General features: G+C 41.6%; 1 protein-coding gene across 1 annotated transcript in view; it reads right to left on the reverse strand.

Annotated features, from left to right (window-relative positions):
- LOC137235482 (calcium-dependent secretion activator-like) overlaps positions 1 to 18,161 on the reverse strand; it is a 3,515,579-nt gene that overhangs the window by 1,612,403 nt on the left and 1,885,015 nt on the right. Inside the window, exon 6 of the mRNA XM_067758482.1 lies at positions 6,822 to 6,934. Coding sequence (XP_067614583.1) covers positions 6,822 to 6,934 — 113 coding nt within the window. The remainder of the gene's footprint in view (positions 1 to 6,821; positions 6,935 to 18,161) is intronic.

Genomic DNA, 18,161 nt, shown 5'->3' on the forward strand with positions numbered 1-18,161 from the left:
GTCATGAGTCTACAGTTCTCTCTTTTTAATGATAGAAGCAACTTTGTTAGTCTAAGGTTGTAAGACCTACACAAAATCTTCGACACTTTACAGGCCCGCGCTTGAACCCACGCCTTTCCCGCTTTGTCGATCATGTGCACCTCTCGCCTTCGCTTAATCTCGCCCAGTCTAATTGGGTCGTCTACGGAGCAAGCTTCAAGGGATGCGCCCTTTTTAGCTAGTTCGTCCGCTTTTTCATTCCCATCTATTCCCATATGCCCTGGGACCTGTCCTGATTCTCTCCAGATAATGCTTACACTCTAACACGCATTTAGATGTTATGCTATGCGAGATTATTGCCTTAATTGCTGCTTGACTGTCAATATTAAAGTTGACGCGGTTTCAGCTTAAGCGATTCTCTTCCAGGATTTCTACTGCTTTGGTTACGGCTAATGTTTCCGCTTGGAAAATGCTACAGTAATCCGGCAGCCTGTAGGATCTGCTTATTTCCGGATCAGCACAGTATACCGCAGACCCTACTCCTTCCACTACTTTGGAACCATCCGTGTACACATGTATCGCCTCGTCCGCAATTTGCGCACCCTCGCGCCAACCGTCCACCTCTGTTGTGGCCTTAAGATCTCCCTCGAAGCGCAGATAGGGAATCCGGCAGTCTGTTCGTCTTGTGATTGATGACGCTATACTACTATGGCCATATTATCGGCGCTTAAGCTCCCCGAGGCACCAAGCCTGGTTGCAGTTGGTAATGCTGTGTTCTTTGCTACCAGCTCAACAGGTGGAATGTGCAGAATGGCATACAGTGCAGCCGTCGGGGTTGTTTTCAGGGCTCCCGTAATGCTAAGCATCGATAGTCTGCATACCCCCTCTAATTTGTTGAGGTATGTTGTTTTTTTTTTTTTGTGGCTTTCCACCAAACAAGAACTACATAGTATAGAATAGGGAGAAAGAGAGAGCGTTAAGCCCTACGTACACACCAGCATTCTTTTAGATGCATAGAGTCCCGTTGAGGCCTTTTTCACCCTCTCCTTCACGTTGAGCTTCCATGACAGCTTACTGTCTAGGATGATTCCTAGATATTTTGTGCAAGGTCCCTCCTGTAAGGGCACCCCTTTTAACTTAGGCCTGGTCCAATTTGGGACCTTGTACCTCTTTGTAAACAAGACCATATCCGCCTTCTCCGCATTAACTTTCAACCCGATATTAGATGCCCCGGTATGAATATCCCGAAGCGCCCGATCCATCAAAGAACTAATCGTTGGAAGGTGTAAGCCGTAAGTTTTACGGGTTCCTCATCGAATCGCCTGAGCAGTTGGTTGATGACCAGCGTCACAGTAGAGGTGATAACACCCCTCCCTGCGGCGTGCCCCTGTCCACTGATTTCGTAGCCTCGTACAATCGCCATTGTGATGTAATCTTCCTGCAATATAACATGCAGCCAATCCATCTGGGTAAGGCGGGATGTTCTTTAATCTAATTAAGACCATCCATAATCGCCCATTTAGAAACATTAGTGAAAGCCCGGTAATGTCTAAGAAGACTCCTCGAGCATACTCCTTGTATTCCAGGGATTTCTCTATGCTTATTACCACCCTATGCAATGCGGTGTCTACCGACTTGTCTTTGGTATACGCATGCTATGTTGTGGAGAGCAGCTTTATGTACACATCTATCAGCCTCTCAAGGGTTTTGAGCAGAAATGATGTAAAGCTAATGGGTCTATAGTCTTTGGGATACACGTAACCGATCTTCCCCGCATTTGGTAGGAAAGCTACACGAGCAGTTCTCCAAGAGTGCGGTACATGATTCAGTCTTATGCACCCATCGAATATTATTTTAAGCCATTCCACGACCGCTCTACTTGAAACTTGTAGCATGGCCGGAAATATACCATCTGGGCCCGGCGATTTAAACTTAGAAAACCTTTTCACTGCCCATTCGATCTTGGTATCGGTCACCAAGCCCGGCACTACCCGCTCCGTGATCGAAGTGTGAGTGATGTCTGATGGCTCTTCTAAACCGTCTCCCGATGGGAAATGTGTATCGAGAAGCACCTCAAGGGATTCATCACTATTACTTGACCATTTGCCATTCTCTTTATTTCCCCTTGCTAGGACTTTTCTCAACCGTGCTGTTTCGCTCGAGCACTCTATATCCGTACAGAAACTTTTCCATGAGATTCTCTTCGCTCTGGAAATTTCACGCTTGTAGATCCTCAGTAGATCCCTGTACTCGTCCCAACACGCTTCGCTTTCCGCGGTCCTTGCGAGCTTAAACATTTATTTTACCTGTCTTCTTAGAAGACTCAACTCATTGCTCCACCATGGCGGCTTTGCTTTTCCTCTGAATCTTCTTAGAGGGCAAGCTTTGTTATACGCAGTCATAAGCGTCCTTGTTAGGAATTCATTCGACTCCCCCAGTTCCTCCACATTGCCAACCTCTTTGGGTTGTCCCAGTCTTGTTTACACCTGTTTCTGGAATTTAGTCCAGTTCATTGACCTAGGGTTTCTAAAGGTTCCTCCCTTCTCTACCCTCTTTAAGGGGCCGCTGAAGTTGATATACGCATGATCGGAGATGGATGGTTTATCAAGAACTATCCAATCATACCTTGATATATCACGCTCGGAACTCAAAGTAATATCCAGAATATTGCTGTATGTTGAACCTATGTATGTAGGGACATTTCCCCTGTTGGCTATCTGCAAATTGGTTTGCAGGATGTAACAAAATAGAAATTCGCCTATCTCGTTTGTATCTGATCCTCACCACGCATTGTGGTGCGCATTTGCATCTGCGCCTATGACCAACCGCCCTATGTAACCTTCCTCCTGTACTAGCATTTTGCACTCCATCGGTGGAACCTCCGTAGCATGGGCCACGTAGCAGGACGCCAGGTTAAATGCCTACTTATTCTTTTGCTCAACGGCCACCACTACGGAGTCCTCAGTAGTGTAATTAGGCAGCATATATGAATGCAGCTGTTTCCTTACCATTACTACAGCCCGCACCCGTCCTTCCGTTTGCGCGTAGTAAAGGCCAAACCCGCGCGCGATATGTCCAGAAACCTTTCCTTCCGATGAGAGCCACGGCTCCTGGAGCAGCGCCACGTCAAACGAATCCTCCTCAAGGGTTAGGAGGAGTTCGCTCGACGCCACTTTACTGTGTTGGAGATTTATCTGTAGGACTCGCAGCCCCATTGGGCTGTTTGTCCCCCTCCAGCACCTTCGCCGTGAAGTCGTCGTCCTCCCCTTGCCTTTTGGTTTAGAGTATTCGAGGCCCCCTTCAGCCTCACCTAACTGTTGTGCCGCGCGTTCCTCTGTGCGAGTCATAGCACCATTTGGCGGTTGATCCTCTTCTAACACCTTCGTGGTGACGTCGGGGACCTCCACTTGTCTTTTTTTTCTTTAGACTTTTGAGGTCCTTTTCGACTTCGCCCACCTCAAGCGTGTTAGGATTTTTATCCTCGGAACTTCTTTTCCTGAGTCGCATGTAAATGCAGTGCCAAAGGACATTTTTCCAAGCTGCGTGTACAAAATATCCTTCGCCTGCTTGTTTATTCGGAAGATGTAGAACTGAATTTCCTCGGTAGGCCGAGATACAGTAAGTCCCTTCCAATCCTGTGTCGGTATGTTCGGATTCTGATTCTGCAAAAGTCGCAGTGTATCCTCCGACTTCATCACGCATGGTATCCATACCTTAACTTTTGGTACCGTGGGGAGTTGCGCTTTATCCACCACCTCAAACCGCGCGTTCGTTCCTTGACTTTGGAAGGTTGGAACCATTTCGTCCAGCCACCGCAAGCTCGCGATTTTGTCGCACGCTATCATCTTGACTCCGAGAAAGCCGGAGTCTTACCATTATATCCCTTTGGCTTATCTCCTACTTCCTTAATTGGAGCTTCCCTCTGACTCGCAGCTTTCGAGGTAGTTGCTACCTCGCTATTGGAGCCCATCTGTCTTACAGCTTTGGGCCTAATTGTCTTGTCTATGCGATTGCACTGCCTCGCGGCTCTTGGACTGGGCCCTTTCTGCCTCTTGAAGGTAGGCTTGTCGCCTTCCGCCGAACGTTGCCTCTTCATTCTGCCATTCGACTCCTCCTCCTCGTACCGGTTGCAGAACCGAGGGTTTCTCACAGCAAACCTTTTGAACTGCCTTCGACCTACTTCTACCGCCTCATGGGCCCACCCCAAACGCTCGATCTCCACTTCTGTTGGGTCGACCACTGCTCCCAAGCGTTGTACAAATCTTAATGCTGCACGGTACTGCGAGAGAGCTCTTTTATTTCCTCTGCTCCGTACCCTTCTCCACTTTTCTACTCCGTTTTCATTTGTGTGCTTCTCCAACACGGAGTTCATTGAATGAGCACTACTCTCGCTCCCCAAGTCCGACGCATCGCTTAATGCGTATTTGTCGTCTTTGGCTTGCGACTCATTCCTCCTCTTATCATCGTCCTTATTATAATCAGGTAATGAGTCGTTCATCTTGGTCGTACGACCACCTGCCCGACAAGGTGGGCTTAGCGGTCCAGTATTATATACGGGGAAAGAACCGTCCACTACAGCAGCGCCCCTTACAGTAGTAAAGCCACAAATACCTCTCGAGGTGGCCCGGTATCGGGAAGGCTCCGTTCGAATACAGCCGAATTTAAATTAAATCGTCCAATATGCACGGTCCGCATAACACCTGCGATTAGGGGGTTGGCAGTTCTTGGTCACCGACATCCCGCCGCCCTCCTATGAGGCGAAACGGCGTAGATGCCAGTCCTAAAGAGCTCCGCCTCATAGTCGGGCGCTCTGGAGTTCGGCTAAGCTCTCACACCAACGACAAGGTGACTACCCTAGTGAGGGCTAAAAACTGGCAATTTTATCGTCAAATTTTATGCGAAAATCTTCCTTAACCATCCTGTTCATAGATGGGTACCCGGGTACCTTTTGCATATTCAAAAGCCATTTTTACATAATCTACAAATAAAAACGAGTTAAAACTTTGTGGTATCCTATGGGAATAAGTTTTCTACAAAAAGGAGAGAAATTTTTTTCAAATATACTTTCATAAAGATGGTTTTTTAATAAATTAGTTTTTTATTACTAAAATTAGTATTTTTATTACTAGTTCTCATGGCTGGGATACCCAGCTACCACTAGTAGTCCTCACGTAAATAATAAGTGATTACATTTTAAATTAATAAATAACATGAAAAGGGTTATAAATTTTCAAATCTTAGGACACTTATTCTTAATATGAATGAGGCAAATTGGTTTTCCATAAGTGCTGCATACTCTATGAACTGCCTTGTGATACCCGGGCACCCAGCCATGCGAACTAAGAAGAAAAATTATTTATGCACAGGACGGTTAATCCTGATTTCAGATTCTAATATTTGTTTCGCAACCTGTTCTAATATCTGCTTCGCTACCTGTTCGTTATGTTTTGAAAGCCGTTGATCGATGATGCGAGTCTTGTTTGCGTTTGAATCGCTAATACGTGGAGTTTTTGCATCCGCATCTTTGCACATAGCATCACCACGACGAAAAAAAAGCAGGAGCACCTTTGAAAACTTACTTGTTTTTACATAAATATGTCCGCCGGAACAAATGTTTGATTATGAAAGTTGTTTAATGCACTTTGGTTTGTGAAATGAACTTTATTTATATTTAATTGGCTATTAAGTCTTTAATTTTAAAACGAAATCGTATAAAGGGCGCGAAGAACTTAAAAATATGTAGACAGAGGGGTAAAGAGAAAGGAGGAGATCCAAGAGCTGAGGCGAAGAAAGAGCCAGATACACAGAGAAGGAGACGGAAGGGTGAGGAATGGGATTGGAGAGGATTATGGAGAGGCAGAGGAAGGTATAGATGAGGGGGCGTAGGGAAGTGCGGTGGGACGAATATTGATAAAAGGAGGAAAGAGAGGAATTTAAGAAAATGTATAAAATATTTCGCCTGGTCCTTCCAGCAAATTAGGGACCGCCTTCTTCCTCTGATTCCATAGGCGGGTTCCGATTTGCATGCTTTCTTGGCCGCAGCATCATCTTTCATTCGGATAACATGACCCAGCCAGCGTAGCCGCTGTTTTAATTTGCAAGGCTTTGTTGGTGTCTGTATGAAGCTCGTGCAGAGCACCATTAAATCTTCTTCGGAAGTCATCGTCGCCGCCATGATCTTCGTGGCCGAGAGGTGACTTTATTTATGTTAGTCTAGACTGACGTTGTTATTTGCGTTAATGCTGTTAGTCCCTTACTATTTCCAACTCATGGCTGTCAACAGTGACATGGTTGCCGCGATGTACCTATTTCGTTTTGCCTTCATTCACCCCCAAACCGACCTTTTCAGCTTCTTTTCCAGTTTGGAATAAGCAGAACTGACATCGCGGATGGTAATTCCGATTACGTCTGTGAAGTAATCATGAGCTGTAAATATACTTAACTTTCTTTCCCAAATAATTTTGATTTCTAATTTCTAATAGCTTGTAAAAATAGTAAAACTGCGATTACGTGCGTAACAAGATTCCAATCGCCCCAGTTTGGGATTTAAGCAACGGAAAATAAGTGGCAAGTTAGGATGCTCAGCCTCAAAAACACACAAGACAGGAAAAATTCTCATAATAAAATTTTCTCCTTCGGTAAATTTTGTTCGTTTGTTGAGTGTCAGATGATTGATTTTACAGTAACCATTTTGATAGTTATGCGTATAGAATGTGTTGACTTATAAATATTTTACAAAACTGATTAAAGCCGATGCATATTCCTATCGAGAACATTTTCCTATTTGATTAAAATATCACTTAGAATTTAAATTTTATTTCTTAGTATCATTATCTACATACCTCTGCATAGTGTTCTTCGTTTTGTTGTAGCAGGTCAACACAAAGTTCAGCCAAATGTATTAGGTCTTCGAGCTTTTTCGCAGGTGCCACAATGAATTCTCCACGTAGATCCTCTAAAATAACCCAAATAAAAAACAATAGTTATTTTAGGTGCCTTTTTAGCATTTTTATTCATGGTACATTGAAAAAGGAAGTTAAAAACGCAAATTAAAAATTTTCTGCTGGCTCGAGGTCTTAGTAAAACGCAATTGTTTTTTATACCAATATATTTCGGTTACTTGGTTACGTCAAAAACTTTCAAAAAAAAAAAACTGTTTTTCGCTAAGATATAGCTTATTATTCTAGTCTACAACGCTTTTAAATATCTTTTATGTAAAAGTGGGCGAAGTGGAGAAAAAAATATGCGCAATCCTTACTATAATATAATTCGTAGCGCGCGGCATTTTTATAAGCTGGCAGGCCAAAAAATATAAGCTGTCGCTAAGGTGCGCGAGTGCATGATAAAAAACGTAAGAGTACGCTTACACAGCCGCTTACTTACCGAAAAATTGCAATCAGCTGATGGAATCGGCAGGGCTGGTGTTAAAATTGCAGCCGATTATCGGCTGGCAGCTTTTTTTCTTACATTTTACTTTTTTGCAAAAACGTTTGCATTTATGCTCTTATGTGCTTATCTCATAAGGGGCGCCTGTTTTCCACACAATTAATTAATTTTTCACTCCATCGCACAAATAATAAAATTGAACCCGCGCGAATTTATCGGCAGTGAAAAACGACAACGGCCGACAATCGGTTGAAATGTACACACGCTCATCTAAATACATGCGTTTATTTTTATCGGACGACTACGACCGGCATCGGGCGATTAAAATCAGTGGCTGTGTAAGCGTACTCTAAGTTGTTGCTTTTTATACGGAATCTCATATACATATGTACATACATGCTGCTGGCAGCATAGGTGGGTATGCCGGCTGGTACTTTTATTGTGCTTGTTACCGGAACGTACCGGATCTGCATCCGGCAAAGGACCATCAACATCGATAACACTCCCCAAGGCCTTCGGGGCTATTATCGCTACAACAACAACAGCAACGTTTGGAATTGAACGCTAGAAATAGCAGCTTGAAACTGAGAAGCTTGTGCTGACATTTTGTCGTTTTTCCCTTCTGCTATCTCTTGAAAGGCTTCTAATATTGCTGGCTGGAGTTCAATGTAAGTGGATACCGTTTCATGATATTGGCCTGTCTTGTTGGGCAGAAGCTTTGCAATTTTTGTCTTCGACTTTCTCTTTATACCCAGCTGTACTTGTACACAGGGTATTATAACTTTCATTAGATAACGGTTGGTTGTACAGGTATAAAGGAATCGAGATAGATATAGACTTCTGTAGTAGTGTACTTGATCATATCGATACTACTGTAGTCACGTTAGATAATATTTTTATTGATCAAACGTAACATTTAATATATAATACTCTTAAAACTAATAATAATGAAATTTGGATGTTCTAGTATAAACGTTCTTCTTCTGATACCTTGCGCGTCGTTGAGTTTGTGCGCGGTATATTTGGACTCCTGGAGTTGCTCGTTGATGGTACTACGGTTGAGTTGCTTGTCCCATTCGTATTCTGATTTTTTGTTTCAATAAATGCAGGCTTAAGCCTTTCTGTTGATACTGTGGTTCCCTTACCATCGAAGTCAGTCTTGAATACATAGTCCGATATGAGGTCGAGCACTTCATATGGACCTCGATATGGTTGTTCAATTGGTTTTTTACTTCGTCTACTCGTACGAACATATGAGTACAACTATGAAGACTAGAATGTTTGAATGCTCGAGATCTATTGTGATGCGCAGTAGGTGACGAGCGGACTGTACGCATGAACTTTCGAAATTCTTATACAAAATGTTGTGGCTCAGGCCCATTTCGACGTCGATGAAGGATGCCCCTGGTAACCGGAGTGTTGTTCCGTAAAGTACTGTGCTGGCTTTATTGTCGTCTTTGAAACTTGTGCGAAGACCGAGCAACACCACTGGCAGTGTATTTACCCAGTTTGATGAGGCGTGGCACCGTATTGCCGCTTTGAGAGACCTATGCTAACGCTCGACCATACCATTCGATGCTGGGTGAAAAGCTGTCGTTCGAGTTCGGTTACGTCCTATGAGTTGCGTGAATGCGTTGAAGAATTTTGACTCGAATTGAGAGCCACGATCATTGGTAACAGGAGCTGATGGTCCGAAGAGGCTTACCCACCCGGCGAAAAATGCTTTTGCTACTGTATCCGTATAGATGTCTTTTCGGTATCTGAATCATCAATTTTGAGTTTGCGTAGTTTCAGAGATGTTGAACTTGAACGTAGCATATGGCGTAGTTCCGGATCTTTATGTTGTTCGTCTTCAATCTCTCTAGCTGAAATGCTCACAAGGAGGTTTATGGTATTAATCCGCGACAGCGCATCGGCTACCGTGTTTTTATGTCCCGGTGTATGTACTATCATGCTGGTAAACTTACTGATTTACTGAAATTGGCGTTGTTGCCGGGGCGAAGCCTTATCAGAGTTTTGATCTACTGCGAATGAGAGTGGGCGATGGTCGGTAATAACTGCGACGTTTCGACCTTCTAACAGATGTTTAAAGAATCGTATGTCTTTGAAGATAGCTAATAGTGCGCGATCGTAGGCGCTATAGTTTCGTTCAGTCTTACTGAGTTTATCCGTATAGAACCCTAAAGGTTACATCATACCGTTGATAGATTGATCCAGTGCCGCCCTACTGCCTGATCAGATGCATCGCAGCGAAGAGTTAAAGCAGCCTTCATTGCTGGGTATGCCAGCCGGACGGCATCTACCAATACCATTTTACAGTCACCAAGGGCTTTTGATGTTGTTTCAGTTCGATTAGTAGAGCCTGAATTTCTGACGGTCAAGGAATATTTAGCCTATAGAAGTACAACGAGCCTAAAAAACGTCGAAGCTCAGTATTTTTTTGTGGTTTCGAGTAGTTTCGCATTGCTTCTATGCGCTAAGTGGTTGGCTTAAGTCCTGCTCTGTCGATTGTATGTCCGAGGTAGACCACCTCTTGTTGTGCGAACGAACATTTGTTGATATTAATTTAAAGGCCGTGCTGTCTGAGGCGGTCGAACACCATTCTTAGATGTTTTTTGTGTTCCTACATGGACTTAGATGCTATGAAGATATCGTCGATGTAAATATGACAAAACTGCAAGTCTAGAAATATGGAATCCATTAATCTTTGAAATGAATGCGCAGCGTTACATAAGCCAAAAGTCATTACGTTGAATTCGAAGAGGCCGAAGGGTGTTATTACCGCTGTTTTCGGTCCGTCTTCCACCACAAGCGCGACAATTTCCATCTTTTTTTCGCACGAGATGTAGTGGGCTGGCCCATTCGCTCTTTGACGGGACGCAAATACCTTGCTTTAACATATTGTCGAATTCTTTTTTGCTGCTGCTAATTTTTCTCCAGCGAGCCGACGCGCCCTCTCTGCGACGGGTGTACCCTGCGTAGTTATGTGGTGCTTAACGCTATGCTTAGGCGTGAGGGGATTATTCGGTTTTGGTGATTCCCTCGAACTCCTGGAGGAGGCGTTCCACATAACTGTTATAAGTGGCAGATGTAACGTGTGCGGCCGTTATTTCTTGCATTGATGCTTGGGGTCGTGGAGACTGAGACCTAGTAACGTTTGAGTTCGAGTGCACCAGCCTCCGATTGCGTAGATCGACGAGCAGGTTGTTGTGTTTGATGAAGTCGGCATCTAATATGGGATGCGAAACGTCTGCGGCTGTGAATTGCCACTTGAAAGTTTGGCCAATACCAATGTCGAGCGTTAGTTAGTGTAAGCCGTAAGTTCTTATTACAGAGCCATTTGCTGCAAAGAGAGTGAAATCAGTTTTCTTTAAATTCGTTCGAATATTATTGAGAACTCCCCTGGGTAGCACCGCAATTTCGGCGCCGGTGTCGATCAAGAAATTGAGACGATTTTTTAAATCGGTTATTTGTAGACGCGAATTGAACGGAACGTCAGCTGTGCCTACGAGGATGACCGACGGCCTTGTTAGTTTAAATTTCTTTTGCGGAAATTACAGGGTTGTCGGCACTTCTTTGCTTGAGCACCGAATCGTGTGTGATAATAGCACACGTTCTTTCCCATCTCTTTCGCTTTTTCATCTTTTTTTGTTTTTACCGCCGTCGTGAGCGCCTGTACCTGGGCGGTTAATCCTTCGATGTTATGTGCAAACAAGTTTTGTGCTTCGTTGTATACTACTACCCCGTCAGCTGTTGGGGGCCCCACTATGGTAGTCACAGACATAATGCTATTTTCCACCTCATAAATTTAGGCTGTCAAAATCGTTAGTCGCGCTGACGGCCAAAATCCGACGGACGTTCTGTGGCATTTGTTCCAGAAAAATTGTACGTAGAATGTTTTCGGTCACCATACCAGCTGCTAAATTTTTAAACGCAGTAAATAGTGTGATGGCTTTCCATCAGTGAACTCAGTGTTATATAGCAGACGTCGTAATTTTCTTTCGCTGCTTTCTTCGAATATGTGAAGCAGTCGTGTCTTCAAAGCCTGGAATTTACCGTCAGCTGGTGGATCCTTAATAATTTCGGCCACAAATGGTAGGGTAGTGTTTTCCAAGTGCACCAAAACATACCGGTACTGTGATATGTCGGTGCGAATTTGTGTTATTTCGAGTGCGGCCTCGACTTGTATAAACCGTATAGCCAATTGTCTTTCCAGAATGGGGGTAATTTAACTGCACGAGTGGCTGAGATAATACCACCGGGGTTTTCGCTGAATGCTGAACCAAATTCTAAAAGACTTGAAGATGTCTGTGATGTTAAATAAAAAATATATAAAATAATAATTAGTATTGCACTTATGTTGGTATTGATTGAGCGCGAGGAGAATATAAAAGTGATGGTGATTCGTAGGCAATTAAGGGACAGTTCTAACCCTTTGGAGCTAAATGATTCACTGTAAGCTAAAAATTACTATTTTCTGCGCTTTTGAATAACAAGTTAATTTTTATACTCAGTTGAGCAGAGCTCGCAGAGTATATTAAGTTTGATTGGATAACGGTTGGTTGTACATATATAAAGGAATCGATATAGATATAGACTTCCATATATCAAAATAATCAGGATCGAAAAAAAATTTGATTGAGCCATGTCCGTCCGTCCGTCCGTCCGTCCGTTAACACGATAACTCGAGTAAATTTTGAGGTATCTTAATGAAATTTGGTATGTAGGTTCCTGAGCACTCATCTCAGATCGCTATTTAAAATGAACGATATCGGACTATAACCACGCCCACTTTTTCGATATCGAAAATTTCGAAAAACCGAAAAAGTGCGATAATTCATTACAAAAGACAGATAAAGCGACGAAGCTTGGTAGATGAGTTGAACTTATGACGCAGAATAGAAAATGAGTAAAATTTTGGACAATGGGCGTGGCACCGCCCACTTTTAAAAGAAGGTAATTTAAAACTTTTGCAAACTGTAATTTGGCAGTCGTTGAAGATATCATGATGAAATTTGGCAGGAACGTTACTCCTATTACTCTATGTACGCTTAATGAAAATTAGCAAAATCGGAGAAGGACCACGCCCACTTTTAAAAAAAAAAATTTTTAAAGTAAAGTTTTAACAAAAAATTTAATATCTTTACAGTATATAAGTAAATTATGTCAACATTCAACTCCAGTAATGATGTGCTGCAACAAAATACAAAAATAAAAGAAAATTTCAAAATGGGCGTGGCTCCGCCCTTTTTCGTTTAATTTGTCTAGGATACTTTTAATGCCATAAGTCGAACAAAAATTAACCAATCCTTTTGAAATTTGGTAGGGGCATAGATTTTATGACGTTAAATGTTTTCTGTGAAAATGGGCGGAATCGGTTGATGCCACGCCCAGTTTTTATACACAGTCGTCCGTCTGTCCTTCCGCATGGACCTTAACACGATAACTTGAGCAAAAATCGAAATATATTTAATGAACTTAGTTCACGTGCTTACTTGAACTCACTTTATCTTGGTATGAAAAATGAACGAAACCCGACTATGACCACGCCCACTTTTTCGATATCGAAAATTACGAAAAATGAAAAAAATACCATAATTCTATACCAAATACGAAAAAAGGGATGAAACATGGTAAGGTAATTGGATTGTTTTATTGACGCGAAATATAACTTTAGAAAAAACTTTATAAAATGGTTGTGACACCTATCAAATTATGTAGAGAAAATGAAAAAGTTCTGCAGGGCGAAATAAAAAACTCTTTAAATCTTGGCAGGTATTACATATATAAATAAATTAGCGGTATCCAACAGATAATGTTCTGGGTCACCCTGGTCCACATTTTGGTCGATATCTGGAAAACGCCTTCACATATACAACTACCCCCCCCCCCCCTCCTTCCTTTTAAAACTCTCATTAATGCCTTTAATTTGATACCCATATCGTACAAACTCATTCTAGAGTCACCCCTGGTCCACCTTTATGGCGATATCTAGAAAAGGCGTCCACCTATTGAACTAAGCCCCACGCCCTTTTAAAATACTCATTAACACCTTTCATTTGATACCCATATCGTACAAACATATTCTAAAGTCACCCCTGGTCCACCTTTATGGCGATATCTCGAAAAGGCGAACACCTATAGAACGAAGGCCCACTCCCTTTTAAAATACTCATTAACACCTTTCATTTGAAACCCATATCGTACAAACGCATTCTAGAGTCAACCCTGATCCACCTTTATTGCTATATCCCTAAATGGCGTCCACCTATAGAAGTACGGCCCACTCCCTCATAAAATACTCTTTAATGCCTTTCATTTGATACGCATGTCATACAAACACATTCAAGGGTTTCCCTCAGTTCATTTTCCTACATGGTTATTTTCCCTTATGTTGTCACCATCGCTCTCAACTGAGTATGTAATGTTCGGTTATACCCGAACTTAACCTTCCTTACTTGTTTTTCAATTAGCTTTCGCCAATATTACAGGCTAAACAGTCCGGCATTCTAATATTTGCTAGATATTCTTACCAACTCCTTGCCACCATTGAAGCAAAAATTTGGAGTTCCACCAATTGTAAAGTTGAGTACTTGTCTTTGTTTTTTCGCATACGGAAAGGCGTTGGAAAGGACCATGGAGTGGGTCTTAGCCAATCTTGCTTCAGTGAGGTGCTCAATATTTTGGAACCGTTGCTTTGTCTACAATGAATAACTTGGCCGACTGATACGTTGTCATAAAAAATAGAATTTACATACTTAGCAATACAGGAATTTCAATTTTTTCACTCAGCTTCCGATTGTGCATTATTTATTGATTCATTTCTAATAATAAAAGTACATATAATTATTAAGAGTATCAAATTTCAAAACAAAAAATTACTTACATTTTGTTTTCCTCTCGTTCGCCTGTAAAATATAAGTGAAAAAATTTGCGTTTCCCCGCTGTTCATTTCGCCCGAACAAACAGTTGCCGATAAGGTGAAATCTTTTTCGAACACGAAAAATTGTTTCGGCAACCTCTGCGATAGGGTGAATAAAAACTGTTAATATTTTCGGGTGAAAATAAAACTCGCGATAAGGCTGAATGTGTAACATTTCTAGTGTGAAGCGTTTTTTATAGTGTTGTTCTTGTTGCAGTATTTTAGTCTCATCAAAGTTTGGTGTGTGGCCGCTGTCTGCACAGTGGGCCATGAGTGCTGTTTTTTGATTACTAACTTGATGGCAAAGTTTAAAATCAGACTTATGCTATGAAATTCTCGTTTTGAGTTTGGACTTTGTAGTACCTATATATATATGTTATTGCACGTTTTATCGCTATTGCCTTTACATGGTATCTTGTAAACTACGTTATTTTTTTCCATTTTTGGTATTTTCGATTTTGTTTTGTTAAATATGTTTTTTAAAGTGTTAATAAGTTTATGCGCAATTTTTGTGCTTTCTTTATCATAGCAGTCAGATTTTGCTAAACGCTCTGATAGCTGCGGTACATAAGCCACCGGCTTGAAAATAATTGGTTTATCGGGGGTTTTTGGTCTATTTGAATTTTTGGTTTTTCTTAGTAAAGTTTTTATGGTTTTTTTCGGAAAATCATTGTTTCTTAGTATTGTGAAATATTTCTTTTTTACTTCTTTGTGGTATACTTCATCCGAGGTCTGCAACATTTTCCGTATACAGCCCTTTGCTGTATTCATAATCATTGTTTTCGGATGTTTTGAATTAAAGTTTATAATTCATCCTGACGCTGTAGACTTTTGATACCACTTTAGTTTTAATTGATTTCCTCGTCTGTTTATTATGGAGTCGAGGTATGGTAATTCCTCGTCGTTCGCTAGTTCTATAGTAAATTTTATATTTTTGTCAAAATTGTTTAGTGTGTCAAGTGTGTTTTGTATTTCATTTTCTTTTATTATCGCGAATAAGTCGTCGACGTATTTGGTAAGTATTCGTGGGTTATGTCGCAAATTCAGCATAGTGTCATCTAATAATTTTTGCATAACTATATCCGCTATTATTGGGGATGTGGGTGCACCCATCGGCAATCCTTTTATTTGCGTATAGATAGTATCATTAAATTTGGAATATCTGCTCTCTTGAATGCAGAATTTAATTATTTCCATGAACAGCGTTTTTGGTATCTTTGTGTATCCTTTAATTGTATTCCACTTCTCTTGTATTATTTCAAGTGCCAATTGTATCGGGATGCTAGGGAAAAGCGAAACTACATCAAAGGAAATAAGCTTTTCATCTTCGTATATATATGTATTGCTTACTCTTTCTTTAAACTCAATTGTGTTTTTAATATTGAACGTAGAACTCGCCTTTACGTTTTTTAAAATTTCTGCCATATATTTGGACAGTGTGTAAGAAGGTGACCCAATTGCTGAGCATATTGGTCTTAATGGAGTCCCTTCCTTATGAATCTTCGGGAGGCCGTAGATTCTGGGTGGCTGTGCGGTGGTTGTTATCATTCTCTTTCTCTCCATCTTTGTGATTAATTTCATGTTAAAAAGTTTGTCTACTAGTGCATTATTCTTGTATTGTAAACGTGATGTTGGGTCATGTCTCTGAACTCTGTATGTTGTTAGATCCATTAATATATCCTCCATTTTCTTATTATACTCATCAATTTCCATTGGCACCGTTTTATTCCCTTTGTCGGATGTTAAAATTCTAATGTTTTTATTTTCATTCAGGAATTGCTTTGTTTGGCGGCCACCGTGGTGTGATGGTAGCGTGCTCCGCCTATCACACCGTATGCCCTGGGTTCAACTCCCGGGCAAAGCAACATCAAAATTTTAGAAATAAGATTTTTCAATTAGAAGAAAATTTTTCTAAGCGGGGTCGCCCCTCGGCAGTGTCTGGCAAGCGCTCCGATTGTATTTCTGCCATGAAAAGCTCTCAGTGAAAACTCATCTGCCTTGCAGATGCCGTTCGGAGTCGGCATAAAACATGTAGGTCCCGTCCGGCCAATTTGTAGGGAAAAATCAAGAGGAGCACGACGCAAATTGGAAGAGAAGCTCGGCCTTAGATCTCTTCGGAGGTTATCGCGCCTTACATTTATTTTATTTTAATTGCTTTGTTTGCTCCACTGTATCTAAAATTGCATTGTCTATTGTACTATGTTTGTTTGCTGTTGCATGGTTTGATATTAACAAGTAAGGAAGGTTATGTTCGGGTGTAACGGAACATTACATACTCAGTTGAGAGCTATGGTGGCAACATAAGGGAAAATAAACATGTAGGAAAATGAACCGAGGGTAACCCTGGAATGTGTTTGTATGACATCTGTATCAAATGAAAGGTATTAAAGAATATTTTAAGAGGAAGTGGGCCATAGTTCTATAGGAGAACGCCATTTAGGGATATCGCCATAAAGGTGGATCAGGGTTGACTCTAGAATTTGATTGTACGATAAGGGTATCAAATGGAAGGTGTTAATGAGTATTTGAAAAGGGAGTGATCCTTATTTCCATAGGTGGACGCCGTTTCGAGATATCGCCATAAAGGTGGACCAGGGGTGACCCTAGAATTTGTGTGTAAGAATGGGTATCAAATGAAAGGGGTTAATGCACATTTTAAAAGGGACTGGGCCTTAGTTCTATAGGTGGACGCCTTTTCGAGATATCGCGATAAAGGTGGACCAGGGGTGACTCTAGAATGCGTTTGTACAATATGGGTATCAAACGAAAGGTGTCAATGAGTGTTTCAAAAGGGCGTGGGGTTTAGTTCTACAGGTGGACGCCTTTTCGAGATATCGCCATAAAGGTGGACCACGGGTGGCTCTAGAATGTGTTTGTACGATATGGGTATCAAATAAAAGGTATTAATGAAGGTTGTAAAAGGGAGTGGTGGTAGTTGTATAGGTGGTCGCCTTTACGAGATATCGACATAAAGGTGGACCACGGGTGACTCTAGAATGCGTTTGTACAATATGGGTATGAAACGAAAGGTGTTAATGAGTATTTTAAAAGGGCGTGGGCTTAGTTCTATAGGTGGACGCCTTTTCGAGATATCGTCATAAAGGTGGACCAGGGGTGACTCTAGAATGCGTTTGTACAATATGGCTATCAAACGAAAGGTTTTAATGAGTATTTTAAAAGGGAGTGATCCTGAGTTCCATAGGTGGACGCCATTTCGAGATATCGCCATAAAGGTGTACCAGGGGTGACCCTAGAATTTGTTTGTACGATATGGGTATCAAATGAAAGGTGTTAATGAGAATTTTAAAAGAGAGTAGTCCTTAGTTCTATAGGTGAACGCCTTTTCGAGATATCGCCATAAAGGTGGACCAGGGGTGACTCTAGAATGCGTTTGTACAATATGGGTATCAAACGAAAGGTGTTAATGAGTATTTCAAAAGGGCGTGGGGCTTAGTTCTATAGGTGGACGCCTTTTCGAGATATCGCCATAAAGGTGGACCAGGGGTGACTCTAGAATGTGTTTGTACGATATCGGTATCAAATTAAAGGTATTAATGAGGGTTTTAAAAGGGAGTGGTGGTAGTTGTATAGGTGGACGCCTTTTCGAGATATAGCCATAAAGGTGGACCAGGGGTGACTCTAGAATATGTTTGTACGATATGGGTATCAAATGAAAGGTGTTAATGAGTATTTTAAAAGAGCGTGGGGCTTAGTTCTATAGGTAGACGCCTTTTCGAGATATCGTCATAAAGGTGGACCAGGGATGACTCTAGAATGTGTTTGTACGAAATGGGTATCAAATTAAAGGTACTAATGGGGCTTTTAAAAGGGAGTGGTGGTAGTTGTGTATGTGAAGGCGTTTTCCAGATATCGA

This window comes from Eurosta solidaginis, chromosome X (assembly GCF_040869045.1).
Source record: "Eurosta solidaginis isolate ZX-2024a chromosome X, ASM4086904v1, whole genome shotgun sequence".
Classification (NCBI taxonomy): domain Eukaryota; kingdom Metazoa; phylum Arthropoda; class Insecta; order Diptera; family Tephritidae; genus Eurosta; species Eurosta solidaginis.